Source organism: Zosterops lateralis (genome assembly GCF_965231275.1).
Source record: "Zosterops lateralis genome assembly, chromosome: 1".
NCBI classification, from domain to species: Eukaryota; Metazoa; Chordata; class Aves; order Passeriformes; family Zosteropidae; genus Zosterops; species Zosterops lateralis.
The window spans coordinates 126,559,076-126,574,520 of record NC_139762.1 but is presented as its reverse complement, the minus strand read 5'-3'; the positions used below and the strand labels follow the sequence as shown (position 1 = coordinate 126,574,520).

At 34.5% G+C, this 15,445-nt stretch overlaps 1 protein-coding gene across 2 annotated transcripts in view; it reads left to right on the top strand.

Moving 5' to 3' along the window:
• MMP16 (matrix metallopeptidase 16) overlaps positions 1 to 12,113 on the top strand; it is a 162,302-nt gene extending 150,189 nt beyond the window's left edge. For both annotated transcript variants that reach the window (XM_083872042.1, XM_083872041.1), the window contains 3 exons: positions 3,290 to 3,440; positions 7,407 to 7,522; positions 11,752 to 12,113. In XM_083872042.1, coding sequence (XP_083728168.1) covers positions 3,290 to 3,440; positions 7,407 to 7,522; positions 11,752 to 12,086 — 602 coding nt within the window. In that variant the 3' untranslated portion in view covers positions 12,087 to 12,113. The remainder of the gene's footprint in view (positions 1 to 3,289; positions 3,441 to 7,406; positions 7,523 to 11,751) is intronic.
• The last annotated feature ends 3,332 nt before the right edge of the window (positions 12,114 to 15,445 follow it).

Sequence of the window (15,445 nt, the reverse complement as noted above, 5' to 3'; positions counted from 1 at the left end):
AAATCTCCTTAAAAAACCCCAATCAAACAAAAAACTGAAGTGAAAACTATCAACCAGATGGAACACTTGATTTCTTATATATAGTACTTCTCATTAACAATCAACATAGTTATAGCAGACTAGACAAGTCTTCTAAAGCAAATGTTAAATAAAATTCCCTCTAGTTAGCATCGATAGGCCTTGCTTACATATGTTAGAGCTCTCAATGCTCCCCTGTCTCCTCAGAATATGGTTAAATTTACCTTTTCTCTGTCTTCTAAAAAGAATTTGCTTCTTAGTAAGAAATTATTTGAAGAATTCCATTACTTATGTCTGTTCCCACATCAACACTTTCCTTTTACTTCAGTATATCTGAATATGCAAAAAATACATGGCTCAGTGGTGCTTCACTTACAATGATTTGTGCATAACCATTGTTTATTTTGGTATGACATGATCTTGTTAATACTTAACTTTACCTCCTTGGGTATGGCTGATAACGATCTATTCATAACAATTACTTTGACTTTTATTCCTTGTGAGGCACAGAGAAAAGTATTGGCATTACATACATCACAGCATATGCCTCTCAATGCTGTGCAACAGCTGTCATTTTGAATGATCTTCTGAAACTGAAATGAGCTGGCCTGGGATCATTCACTGGATGCCATCTGTTGTTCACACCATAAGTACCAACTAGTAAGACCAAAATGTATGACTTCTCTTAGCATTGCATTTGAAGCTGCCATTAACATCTGAAGCCTTCTGTGTCCAGTCATGTGAATTGGCAAAAGATAAACCACATGGGAGGAGGGACAGAGAGTGATTGAAGATGCTCACCTCTGTCACTATCGCCTATAAGTGAATTTTTATAAGGCATCTCAATGAAGGTAAATCTCAAGTTAGCAATGACCTTAATCCCAAGTCAACAGAGAATTCAGGTTTCCATGACTGCCATTTGTAGATCTCTGTGTCTCTTTTATTTTCAGTACTTCAAATGGCTCTGTACATCCTGGTTCTTTGAGTCCTTTTTTCCTTCATCTGGCAGGGGAGAGAAAATGGATCTGTTGAGCAAACTGTAGTGTCTGTGCTTGAAAGTGGGTGACAAGCAGCTGTAAAGAAGCTGATAAAAAATTAACCTTGGAAACCCAGCATGGGAAGAATGGAAACTATACCCCCTCTCCTAATTAAAACTCTGATAAAATGAAAACATGCTTTAAATCACCACAGTACAAATAGGGAGATTAAAGAAACCCTTCCTTTAAACAAACATTTAATACCACAGAGGGATAGCTAAAATTTAAAACCAACTGCAAAACAGCTCTCTGGATTTTCTCTCTTGATGATTCTGGCATACACCTGATCCTAGGTCTTTGGGGTAATACTACATTTCCTTATAAAATATTTATACAGCCCAGTACTTTAACCTCTTAAATCTGTATAACAGCCTGTCTAGCCTTAAAGGTAAGTACAAAAGCTAATGTGAACAGCCATGATTTATCTCCTACATCCTCTTTCCAAATGTATTTGAGCAAAATTTGTTTTCAAACTTTTCCCCTTATATTTTAAATATCATTGTCATGTCAATATCCGTGTCAATGCATAGACCAAAGTGAAGAATCCAGTAAGGTCAATTAAATATATATGTTCATGGATCTTGTCTAGATTTTTTTGTGATTTAGCTCAAAGCGTCCATGTGATGTCAAAGAGTATCTTCTCCTTCAGTGTAATTATTACTAAAACTAGCAATGGTTTTTGGAAAAAATGATGATGGTAGTGCTTTGAAGAGAAAATAAACACATGGTTCTTTCACAACGGAGCCTACAGTCTAGCCTGAGAAGAGTGTCCTTGTGATCTAGGGGATATAACACAAAGAGAAGACAGGCATCAAAGCAAGCTCCTCAGATCAGTACGTAAATGCAAATCATGCTCTCCCTTTCCTATTTCCAGGGAGCATGTTGGGTCTTTATTCCCTTTTTTTCAGCCAAAGCTGTCTGTGTTTGAAAGAGAGGTCTCTGCTGAAAAGACACAGGTGAGAAGAGAGTTTTGAAGAAGAATTAGGAAAAAGCAGAAATGTAAAAAGGAAAAGATAGTTGCTGAATAGAATAGGACTGGTAGCACAGTATGCTGATAATTCCCTAGGAGGACAACAAAATTATTGGGGAAATATTGGACTATATACTTAATGTGAGATGGTGAAGTAGGTGAGATAATCATGGAAGTGTTCAGTGAAGAGGAGCTTGGCCAGGAAGTTAGAGGCACAACTGAGGCTTGGAAACTGGAGTTGTGGGTTGATGAGGTAAGCTATCCAGCTGGAAGAGAGATCACAGGAAGCATCCTCTCCCACAGACAGGGGGGCATCTAGACTATAAAATATGGTGCAGCTCCTACTTCTGTGGGCATGGATCCTTATGTACACAACATATTTATGTAGTAACTGTAGTTACCCCTCTATCAGTAGGGGTCCAGCCACTCAGCATTGCAGTCCAGGAAGCCCATGGCTCTCATTCAGATTTAAGGCAGTAACCTGAGTAACCTGGGTAATCTGAAGTGTGTGTAGATATTCTGCTAATATCAACTAGAGTCATACAACTACCTTGTATTTTCAGCACTTAATAAGTCATTTGGGTGGTTTTGAATGATTTGTCACCTACAGACAAAGCTTAAGTCTTGGTGCCACTGGCAACTCCCCATTACTTTCAGCAACAAAAGGTTTTCACCTCTGGAATGTCAGATTCCCAGTTTTCTGTCTTTAGACCACCCTAGAGAAAATACATTTAAAATTTAATTTCTATGGGTATTTCTGAAATAATCATACATCCCCTTCATAAGTAATTTAACTTCTTAAGGAGAAATACAAAGTAATTAAAGTATTTGGTCTCTATGAGGATTGTCATTTCTATTTTATTTGTGTGTTTTCCTACCTTATTTTCTTATAAAATTCACTCTTGCCTCATGAAATATAAAACTGCTGCATAGTTTTTTTTGTAAATGTATTATATTATCAACCACACAGCCTCTTAAAATGATTTCATTTTCGTTCTATTTTTGATCACTACATGGTTGGTATCAAAATATTCTGTGGACTTATCTGAAGAAAGGTGCTTTATAAATGCAAGATATCTATAAAGCATATTTAATTTTCCATTATCTGCAACGATGGAAAATTTTTCATTTCATTGTATTTGGAAGAACCACTACTATAGACCTTTGGGATTCTTCCTTATTTCTTAGGAGTGTATTAATATTTCTACTGACAGTACTGATGACTAACACACATGTATGTGTATATATATATGCTTTTGTGCAGGTAACAAGTTCTGGGTTTTCAAGGACACTACTCTCCAGCCAGGTTATCCTCATGATTTGATAACACTTGGAAGTGGAATTCCTTCCCATGGAATTGATTCAGCAATTTGGTGGGAAGATGTTGGAAAAACCTACTTCTTCAAAGGAGATAGGTTGGTATAGGATTTCTGCAAGGGAACAATTCAGTGGATATCAGCTAAACATGTTAACCTTTTCCTCTATTTCTCAAAAGGATGAAATTAACTCCTCCTGCATAGACAGCTGTACTGTTTTCACATGTATTGTAACCTAAATTATATTTGTGTGAATATCTTGGAACGGGTATAAGTATATCTAATAGAAAATTTAGGTTTTAGAAGTCAACAGGGGAGTCACAATTGTGGCAAATTTAAATATTCAAAGCAATGGGTTTATGTACACTCTTACCTGTTTCTTTTTAACCACATTTCTAAATTCCAGCACATAAGCAGGCAAGGCATGATCTAAAGCTTTTGAGTCAGTGAAAATTACTTCTTTGCTACTATTTAATAATGAATTAAAAAAGGGAACTCAGAGCTAAACCTGGGAGCTAGAGAAGAATTTGAGCATTTTCTTTGAATTACTTCTAAATAATCTTATAGGGACATATATTTATGATTAATAATAATAATAATACAAAAAAACCACAACCCCCCAACAAAAAGACAAGCACAGAAAAAAAAGTAAAATCCAAGGGTTTTTCAATTCCTGAAATTGTATTAGTCATTTAGTGTCTGTATCTTTATTTACCTGTCAATAAAAAAAAAAAAAAAAAAAAAAAAAAAAAAAAAAAAAAAAAGGAGTATATGTCTGCTTTATAGAGATGTCAAGAGACTTCATTAATTTTTGGAACACTGTGAGTTGTCTGAATGATGGATTTTACAGGTTTTCAGTATGGTACTGTGTTTGTTGATTGATGTATTGCTGTGGAAATTTTATGTGCTCAGAGACAAATTATTGCTAATTAATAACTGTAGTATTTCTATTAGTTTTATTAAAAGTATGTTTGCTTTTGTTACTGTGTGGTACTTTGTGTTCTCAGACACTAATAGTATTCATGGATCACTTAAGAATTTAATGCCCATCATAGAATATGTTTAGGATAGTACAGTTTGTAATTTTTTAGCATTACTGTAAAAATTGCACTACAGAATGCTGCAACAAATTTTATGGTTAAAGCTATTTTTATTATTTTTTAAAAAATAGCCCTCCAACATTCATGGTGAGGGAAGTAGATAACTAAGTCAAATTTTTGTAATGTTTTAAAACTAGGTGTAATTTCAAGCAATTTTCTTACTGAGTTGAAGATGCCTAAATAATTTGCTTCCTGTGGTTGAGTAGATTAAAAAAAAAATTCAAATTCTTTTTCAGGTAATAATTTTCCACCTCCACATACATATTGTAAAAAGATTTACAGAAGCATTTTTTTGTAACTTTTACTTCATTTAGGTTTTATTCAGCAATGTCCATTTATATTTCCATGCATAGGCAGTTACTTATATTCAGGACTTTCCTAAAACACGATTGGTAATAACAGAAGACAAAAAGAACTAGCAGAGAAAACAGGTGCTGGCAGAAAAGTTGCTACTTAGAGCTAACAAGCACAATGAATCTCAGCAGGATATAAATACAATACAGTATGTTAGAATGTATAAATACTGTATAAATACAATACAGTATGTTGCAGAGATAATTGAGCCATTATAGGATATTGACCGTCAGTGGGAATAAACCCTTATAACAGCAAGTTTCTCATTGTGATTGCTTATGACATCAAATATTGGCTATAAAATAAAAATAATAATAAAAATGGCTAAACAAAATATAAGCAAACAAGAAAATCTCATTAACCAAACCAGTAAGAAGATTTAAAAGTCAAACCAGTAAACAGACTTATGTCTAAAGGAGCTCATGAATGGAACATTATTGTTGCTATTTGACATTATCTATTTCAACATTAACAATAATTCTTCCAAACAATGGTAAACCCAAAAAGGGGAAAAATTTGACTCCAGAAAACATTAGTCCCTCTGCCATTTCTATCCAACCAGAACTGAGTCATTTGGGACTAGAAGATAATAGGTTTGATGAACTTCTTGACATGTGTCCTTGTTTATGCCCCTGTCTTGTCTAAGAGGTTTTATACACTTTAGAGTTTAAAGCAGTGTTCTTTCTCCATAAAAAACCTAATCTTCCAATGGCTCAGGATATCATCAAATAAATAGGCTTAGCTATAGAACATAGTTGAGCAAATATTTTCCAAATTCCTTTTTTCTAAAGTTATGAAGTATTTTTTTCTTCCCCCCCCCCCCCCCCCCCCCTTCTGTTATTTATCAGTCTTTGAGATACAGCAACAAGTTTATATAGAGTGTAAAGCTCAAACCATCATTAGGGAGTTTGCTTGTGAACATTTGGGATGCCAAGTAGAATCAAGCCTAGGCTTCTCCTTTCCCTGTAGACAGGTTCATTATTGTTGATGTTGAGGAGGTGTTATGATTAGTCCTTCCCTAATAGAATTTCTCATCAATGATGAAAACCCAGAAGTTTTGTGATTTCTGAGTGTGCACTGGATATGTCCTCAAAGATTTTTAATGAAAAAGTATATCTTTGAAAGTCACTTAGGGCTAGTGGAAAACCAGAGGTTATTAAAAGAAGGAGCTCAAGAAGATTAAAAGATTGGAAGAGAAAAAGGAAAATGAGAAAAATTATGCAGGACAGAAGTAGAGTTCTGAAATAGAGGGAGAGAAAAAGAAAATATATTTGTTTTAAAAGTGCAAGCTAAAGACCAAGAAAGTTAGAGTTAAAAGATGAGAAAGAGCTGGTTTCAACAGTTTTAGTGTTAGAGCTTTGTTTACTACTTACTTCAGAAACATGTTGTTTCTGCATGTAAACTTTCAGAGATGTTACATATCCAAATAAAGACCATTGTATTGTTGGCTAGTAGCTGGTATATATGTGACTAGTTTAAGAATTGAGGCTGTAAAAATAATTTAGGCATAAGAAAGAAAAAATAAATACAAATGTCTTTTTCATCTAACTTGCCAACACTTAAACCCACTTGAAATCTGCCATCGTTTAATTTCATTGAAAGTTTAAAGCCAGAGAAATGCCCTACAGGGAGAAATACTGAGGAGTTTAGACCACTATACTTTTTTAAAAAGATTAAAATGTGAATCAGTTGGAGTTCCTAAGTGCCTTCATAGTGATAAAATATCATCCACTTAAGAATTTTTTAATATACGATGATCATAACAAGGATTTCTAAAAACTGAAGTCAAATGAATTCAAATGAGAAAAAGGGTCAAGTTTTTAGCAGTAACCAGATTGTCAATGATAGTGATAAAACTATGTTCTAAATTAATGGAGTAAATCAAAATATGAAATGACCTACCAAAATATTAGAATCCAGAGAAGATACTAGAGATGCAGTACTCTTAGGACCAGCCTATAAGAAAGATATGCTTAGCAATTTGATCAGCAGTAAAAGGAAAAAAGAAAGTATCAATATTATCTGTAAGAGTAAATAAATCACAAGTGTAAATACTTCTCAGATGTTCAGGATTACTAGAATTGCATGCTGAAGCTTTTTATTTTGAGAAAGGCTGGCTGGCAAAAGACACGCTAACAGGTCGAATTTTATAATACACTGCATCTATTTAGTGATAATGAAATGAAATTAAGCTACTGTAATGCATACATATATGCAAGAGTGAAATTAAGGTTCCTGGTGGTATTTTAATATTAATCTACTGTCGCTTGCATTATTACAATATTATGAAAAGCATTAATGTACATTAGTTTTTTTGCATATGTTACATCTCTCTGTGTCACTGTGCAAAAGCCCTAGGCATCAGAATTGTGGTGATTATAAGTGAGATGCATGCTAGTTTAGTTGTTGAAGTGCAAAAATCTTTTATCTTCTATCTACTTACATGAAACAGCAAATAGATTTATTTGTAATCTGGTAGTATGCTCAAAGAGTATGTCCAGTATTTCCACTTGTGGCTAATGAATGCAGCAAGTGTTAGAGGGGGAGAATATAAAGTTACTCATCTGCTATCTTACAAATGTGGGTTTTTTTCCTCTAAAAAATATTTCAGGTACTGGAGGTACAGTGAAGAAATGAGATCCATGGATCCTGGTTATCCCAAACCAATCACAATATGGAAAGGTATCCCAGAATCTCCTCAGGGAGCCTTTGTCCACAAAGAAAATGGTATGCAAACATGTTCTTGTTTTAATGATTTATTTACACCCTTTATGTAAGATAGAGTAGTAGAGGCATGATTAACTGTTCAGGTTAAGTAGTGGAGGAATTCTTGATATCTGAACAGAGTATTTCCTGGTATAGAACTAGCTTTACTGAAAATGGCACTTTGTTTGCATGTTCTGTTTAACCTAGGGCTGAAAAAGCTTTCAAGTTTAGTATTATAAACCCTAATTTCCATCCTTTTTTTCTTCTGTTTTAATTAATTTTGGTTTTGTTCTCTGCTGAATTATAGTACCTCTTAAAACAAGCTTCATAGACACAGTAGATCTCTATTGAATTTTCAAGGTGTTGGCTTTTTAAACAGCTTAGAAGGTATTGCTTTCATTCTTAAAAGCTAGCAAAGGGAAGCAAAATCTTAATCTAAGCAGAAATATCCCAATGAATTTATGTAAATCAAAGATGTCATAAGTCTGTGACGTAGAAGTGCAGAAAACAGGGATTTTAGTATGATTTATTATTACCTTTATCAAGATGCATAATCATATACCTAGAGCGTGTAGTCTCAGCTGGACACACCACAAAACAACTGACAGCAGCCAAAATTTCCTCCACCTTAGGAGAATTTAGTGCTACCCAGGGGATGGTGGCTGGCTGCCAACAGAGCCCTCAGTTGCACAGAGTTTTTAGATCGTTTTGATGGAGATAAAAATATGCATTTATTGTATCCTATCATTGTTGGACAATTGTTATATGGCATATATTATTTATTTATTAGTAGGTTCTGCATTTATTCTGTTTGCTCATAAGACAGGACACATTATTTATTGCCATATTATTTTAATTTCCTTTTAATAAGAAAATAAAAAGATTTCTTTCCTTTTACAAAACATTTTAGTCTCCTATTTCAACCTCTAACTTGATTAAATAATTTACCATGGAAATGTTTGGGCTTTTTTTCAGAAATATGTTTAATTGCTTCCTTGCTTTGTGTCTGTTTTATCCAGAAGAAGAAACCCTCTCTGTATTCTGGCCTTTTTGCTAAATTGGATTTTTTATGTTGCTTTTAACTGGAAAGTAGGTCATTCAAGATGATATTCTGCATACATTGCACTCAATAATTAACTTCTTTTAAATATGCATATATATTATACAAACATTATAGAAATATATGTATATGTATATACATCTGTATCTCTGTGTATCTATCATCTATATATCCTCTATCTATATCTGTGTATATGTATGCATATATACACATATCAGTGTATATAAATATATTTATAATCTGGGCTGAGCTCAGGTACACGTGCCTCCCATTAAAAATTAAAATTATCTTACTGTAACACCCAGACCAGTGAGTCTGAAAGCAGTGCAGAGGCAGAGGATGCATTCCTAAGGCATGAAAAACTTTTGATTACATAAAAGCCACTTCTCTTTCTAACCCCAGTGGTTATCATAGTCTGCTGGACTCTTTGGATAAGGAGGTTAGTAAAACATGACATGAGATTGTGGAGGAGGTGAAAAGAAAGAGGGAATTCTTGAGCGTCTCAGAAATCCTATAAGGGCCCCAGGGCAGAAAAAGGGACTGAAAACGACACCATAAACTTCCCAAGAAGACCACTGAGACATTTTCCCTGAAATCAAGAAAATAAAGTCTTAAGAAACAGTTCACAACTTTGCTGTTGTTTGTATGAGGAGAGAAAGAAACAAAAGCAGATGCAAATAAATACCACAGCTCAGTTGGAAAGAAGTTGATTGCATTTTGCCTGAAACTGCTTTTATTTATTTGGACAGAAGCAGATTTGATACTGAACTTTTACTATACACCTTCATAAGGAAACATCTGAAGACATGTCTTTCAGGGAATCCATTTAATTTTAAAGTATTATTTTTATCCTTCTTTTGTCTTTCTATTGTGCAAACTATGCAGATGAACACCTACAATAACTCTGGTCATACAGGGGCTTCCTTCAGTGATGGCAAAAGTTTTTGGTAATCTTGCATTAAGAGTCTTGGAAAAGATGAGAAAAACAAATTTCCCACTCTAGTCAGTGTCCCAGTTCAGTATCTTAAAAGCTTGGTAAGGTACAGGTAACATATTTGAAAATCACCCTGCTACTTCCCAGATTGTGATTTGTTTTCTAGCACTGTGGTAGAAACCCTTAGGAGGGGGTGGAGAAGAGATTTCCTTTATTTTGCTACACAGAATCTGAGATCACACAAAGTTCTCCAAATTGGAGAAAGCTTTCTTTCTACCTTGAGAGCAGCACAGAAAATTTAACTTTCCAACTAGAAATTCTGCTAAAGTGGATGATGGGGCAATTTTAAGGTAGAAGAAAGAGAAAAGGTAGTCTATTTTATTAGTCTGCTGGCCTTTTTTTGCCTTTTACTTACTACCTAAGTGCATTTGAGACAGTAGTGACTGCTAAGCTCTTCAGTGCTGTTTGGATCAGGTATTGCACTCACTACTCAGTGACTAGTACCTAGAAAATTTAAGGAACAGCTCTCAAAGCAGGTTTAGCACATCTAGAAGATTAGATGAAATCACTTTCAGTACAGTTGTGTGAAGTCATTTTTTCTGTCAGGAGAAGCAGTAAAACTGCTCCATCTCTTAGAACTGTCCTTCTCTCCTGGTAGATTCCACCTTTCAGCTGTAATTGACTATTATCCTGGTTCCTACCTCAGCAGAAAATGCAGAAAAGTTTAAACTGAGTTCAGAGTTTTCCAGTGGAAAATGTGGTCTAATTGAAAAAACTGTATTGGATCTCTAGCAGCTGGCAATTCCTTTGCTGCTTTAAGAGTTTTAATTTGACCTGTTGCTGCATAATATCAATTACTACTAACTGAAGTCTATGTTTTGGCTTACCTCTACCCCTGAGTATACATAGATGTATTCTACAGATGTGTATAAATAAAGATTTAGAGTTGTCACGTCTGTATATGGTCTCTATATATGTATTAGACTATTGATAGAGATAATACATCAAATTTCCATACTTGAAATATTTATCCATGGCCAGGATGTGCAGTACTTTGCAAAAGGCAGACTGTTATATGGAATGCAGAGATAGGGTAACTGCGGTTCAAAACAATGAACTTTTGCATTTGATAATGCTTTTCATTTAAACTATAGATTGCTTTAAGGAATTTTATATGTGCTAAAAATTTTGAAACTTCATCATATTTAAAGAATTCCTCTTTTAGATTTTATTTTGATCAAAATAGAAGGCATTTTCTGAACAAGTCTAGCTACTCTTTTGATACAGATCAGTACAGTACTTTTTTGTATCTTTCTTTATTTTTCCAAATGGTATTAAATCTTTCTATAAATCTACTAGCATATTTTAAGGTAATAAAAATGCAAGGGAATAAGGAAAGGAAAATAATACCATTTAATTGGCTAGAAAGGCTATTAAAGAAAATTCAATTCATTTCATAAACAGTAGGAGAAAGTTCATCCATCCTGAAGGTTTGTGTCTTGCCAGATCAATGTCATTTTTCTGCTGGGATAATAAAGTAATAGAGATTTCTGGCAAGAGTCAAGTTTTTGTATCCATTTAAGCATATTTTAATAATAACATTGGATTGTGCCTGAATGAACAAATATCAGGTCTTTACAGAAAACTTAAATCTGGTTACACCTGTTTTCTCATGTGAAAGATGCTGTTATTTCATCCAGTCTCCTTCTGAAGTAAAACAATAGGGTATGTGAGATTAAAGAGGGTCAGTTCTCTGTTTGGGATAGCATAGCATAGCATTTCAAATTTGTTTCAGACTTCCCATCTTGAAGAGGTTGTGAGGCTTTAAAGAAGAGAAGCTTGAAAGGCTTTAAAGTCCTGTCCCTGAGGATTCCAGCTCTGGTTGGTTTTTCAGTGAATGAACAACCTTGACAAATCTTGACTTTTCATAGGCCATATTCTCTGGAATTATTTGATTATTTTTGTAGTAATGAAAGAAAATAAAATCTTAGTTTACTGAATGAAAGAACAACTAAAGAACAAACAAACAATAAAACCTAAACCAAAACAAAACCTCCAAACTCAATGTTAGATTTCTAGAGACAGTAAGGAAATAAAATTTATAAAAAAATATTTGAAAAACCTATAACTGAAGTCTATTCCATATGTCTTTTGATTTTTTTAATTACAAAAAAAAATTATACCAATAATCTCCATCATGGTACATTGATAACATGATTTCTTATTACCATGAATAATTTCTATTTTCTTCCGCAGGCTTCACATATTTCTACAAAGGAAAAGAGTACTGGAAATTCAACAACCAGATGCTCAGGGTGGAACCTGGCTATCCCAGATCCATCCTCAAGGATTTTATGGGTTGTGATGGACCAACAGATCGAGATAAAGACCGACACAGCCCTCAAGATGATGTTGACATTGTCATCAAACTGGACAACACAGCCAGCACTGTGAAAGCCATAGCCATTGTCATTCCCTGCATCCTGGCCTTGTGCCTCCTTGTCTTGGTTTACACTGTGTTCCAGTTCAAAAGGAAAGGAACACCCCGCCACATACTGTACTGCAAACGCTCTATGCAAGAGTGGGTGTGATGTAGGGTTTCGGGGTTTTTTTCTTTCCCTCCCAGGAGTTTGTGGTAACTTGAGATTCAACATAAGAGCTGTTATGCAGTTTCCTAGCTAGGAGCGGGCATCTGTCAGTCTGAAACAAAGCTGATCCTTAAAACCCAGGAGGTTGCCTGTCCTGCGCGTGAGTGGCGATTCACTCAGCTGGGAAGCTTCCATGATGCACAGTATCAGCTGTTTCTTCAGTCCTTTGTCTTTCTTTGTCATTCAATTCTAGGCCTTCCCTCTGCACGCTCAAAGCCCTATAAACTATCAGGATTAACTAACGAAGAGGAATAAAAATATCTCCAATGTTTCTACATTTTTCCCTTAAGGCCTGTTCCCTTTCGACAAATTTTTTGCTGAAAGTAAATTTTTTTAGAGAAACACAACAACCAACAATGGAACTTTAAGGAAAGTGAGAAGACCCAAAACAGCTTTGTCTCCAAAGAGGATTGCTTTCTGTCTGCTACGGATAAAGTCCTATACTCCTACTTCCAGTTTTATCAGGTGGGAGGCTCGGATGACACGCAGGACTTCAGACTGTTCGGACAGCCATTTTCCAACAAACAAGGGGCCAAAATATCTGCAATATAGTAACAGCCTTAATACATTCATTTTGTGTTTTTTTACAGCTGCTCTGGGCTATGTCCTCAATGTTTTAAACTCATACTCAATACTATATTCAAGCAGAACCTTTTTATTGGTTGGTTTGATTTCTGGTTGGTTTTCCTACATTATCTTTCCCAAGCTGTACCAAGCCAACTACCCCAGGCCTTTTATGGGTCTGTCAGGAGCACTCATTCCAAAGAATGGTAAAAAGCAGTATGTCTCTGAAGTGGATTTCAATGAACTAAAACAACAGACATGCTATTGAGAAACTTTACACTGGTATTATATTGGTGGTGTAACCCTTTGAGAACTATTGCATCCAGTTTTCAGAGTCTGGTGGATGTTAATCTTGGTCATCATTAAATTATAGAATTGTGTTTGGACAATATCGGTTTCAAAAGAAAATCAGTTTTTCAAAACAGATTTATTGTGACTGCATTTTAAATTATTTGCATTATTGATAGAAAAGCATTTGTAACGTGAATAGAAAAAAATATATATTTACCAGCTACTTTCTTGTTAAAGGAACCAAATGTATTTTAATAATTTCTACCACTTACCAAGAATTTTTCGGAGCTGGCAACAATTTTATAGCTTAGCCTCTTATCTTAAGCATCTTGGATTTTTCTCTTGAGATTATGTTGCATGACAATTCCATTTGCCTTTGCAGAAGTGGAGTTACAATTTCAAAGGAAAGCTAAGAAGATGACTCTGATAGTGCATGAGTATCCTCTGGTGTGTTACCCCTTTGCATGTTCATCGTAGTTCTCAAAGGGTTAAAATTTCTGGCCTTCAGTCAAACGTGGTATCAACTGACAGAGCCAAGAGACCACCAAAACATTTTGTCATTCTGTGTAATTTGTGCTAACAGCAGTATTGTCATTTTCATGTGACCTGCAGAGCAGGTTTGTATCAATAATTTTTTCCTAGAGAAAAGTCAGCAACTGACAGACCTCTTTATTGATTTTAGGAGCTGCTTCTTGCAGTGATAGGCTTTACAGTCACTGGGCTGTGAACTTTTTAAAGATGGTCAGAATGATGCACCCCAAAAGTCAGACACCTGGTTTTTTATGAAAGCCAGGTTTTGAGGGGAGTAGCTTTTGCAACAATGAACAGCTTGCCTTGAACTTGATTATTGACCTGTTGACTGTCATTACCAAGTTAAACATTGTCTTCTGTGAACAGCTTCACTGTCTGAATTTCCTTAAAGTGTACTGTCCTGTGTCTTTGACCTTTAACTTGCAAACTGACACAAACTGAAGGGAATCTGGTGTTGCAAATGAACTAAGATGAGTTTTATTTCTTGAAAGGCCTGATAGACATGATCCAAAATTTGAGAAAAAAAATTGAAGTGTTTTAGTAGGAGAGAAATGACATAGACTAAGATATTTATGATAGGTCTGTAGAAAGGTATTTTGCTATGTATACATGCACACTCTAAAAATGAATTGCAGCAGAAGTTAATTTTTATTTAACTTGAATACAATTTTCAGTATAAAATTATTATTTCTACAAATATCTAGTTATTAATGAAAAGGTTATAGGAAAGTATTAAAATACTTGAAATGGCCAGTATGGGCTTTTACACAAAATGAGACTTTTATACTATGTTCAACCAATTTCTTACTGGTTTCTTAATCCACATAACTGGATCACTTTTTAGAGAGTGTAGGTATATATACATATATATTATGATTATTATTGTTTTGGTAATGGATAGCTTGACTGCCTTGAATTTATATTTATATTGAGCATAGCATGAAAAATAGTATGCCTTTTTTTCAATTACATGATTTTATATTGATTTGAGGACTTACGAACATATGTGGCATGCTATAAAGCATTGCAAACCTATTTCTTAGAACATAAACAAATATACCTATGTATGGTTAACAAAAATGAAGATTAGAAAAAGATATAGTTTTACAACAAATATGCAATGCAAGATGGCATTTTGGAGATGTTTTATAGAAGTACTGCATACTGTAGGTTAGAAGCGCACCAGTATCAGCCCATAGCATTATTTAGTAAATCCAAGTCAGTTGTTGCTGAAAGTATAGATATATTGACAATTTAGTTGCACAGGATTTTTTCTGAGGATCAGCTCATTTGGTGAATTTGAAATTCTATGCTGTTTTTCATATGTATTAAGATGTGTGTGTTTGTATACCTATAAAAGCACACAAACACACACATACGCAGACATGCACATTTTAATCCATTGAGAAATTCTTATTGTCAACAAACTACTATAACTTATGTTCTGCTGTGAACAGAACAAAATTATTGATGTTGCTGTTCCAATTTTTTGTCCCTAGGATAGTTGGAGGAAAATACTAAAAGAGCTACTTACTCTGTGTTTGCTTTTCCTCTACAATAGGAGAATTTTTTTTAAGTCAGAATAGCATCTCATCAGTTTTTTTATTCACTTGAAAATTTCATTTCAGTTTTGAAATATCTTTCATGGCAGCTTTAACTTTTTCTGCAGCCATTTCCCTGACAGTAATGAAGTGCTGAGCATGTTGACTGTTGTTTTTTGATAAGGTAACAAAAATATTTGTGTTTGGAGAATTTAACTGTAATTATGCAGGAAGGTAAGTGTGATAATTCTAGTGCTTGGTATATGGTACATCATAGATACATGAATACATGATAAGTTGATCGTTGAATATATTTTCTTTTACTTAAAAGTGCATATATGCTATATACAGAGAGAGGGAGAAAAAATTATATTG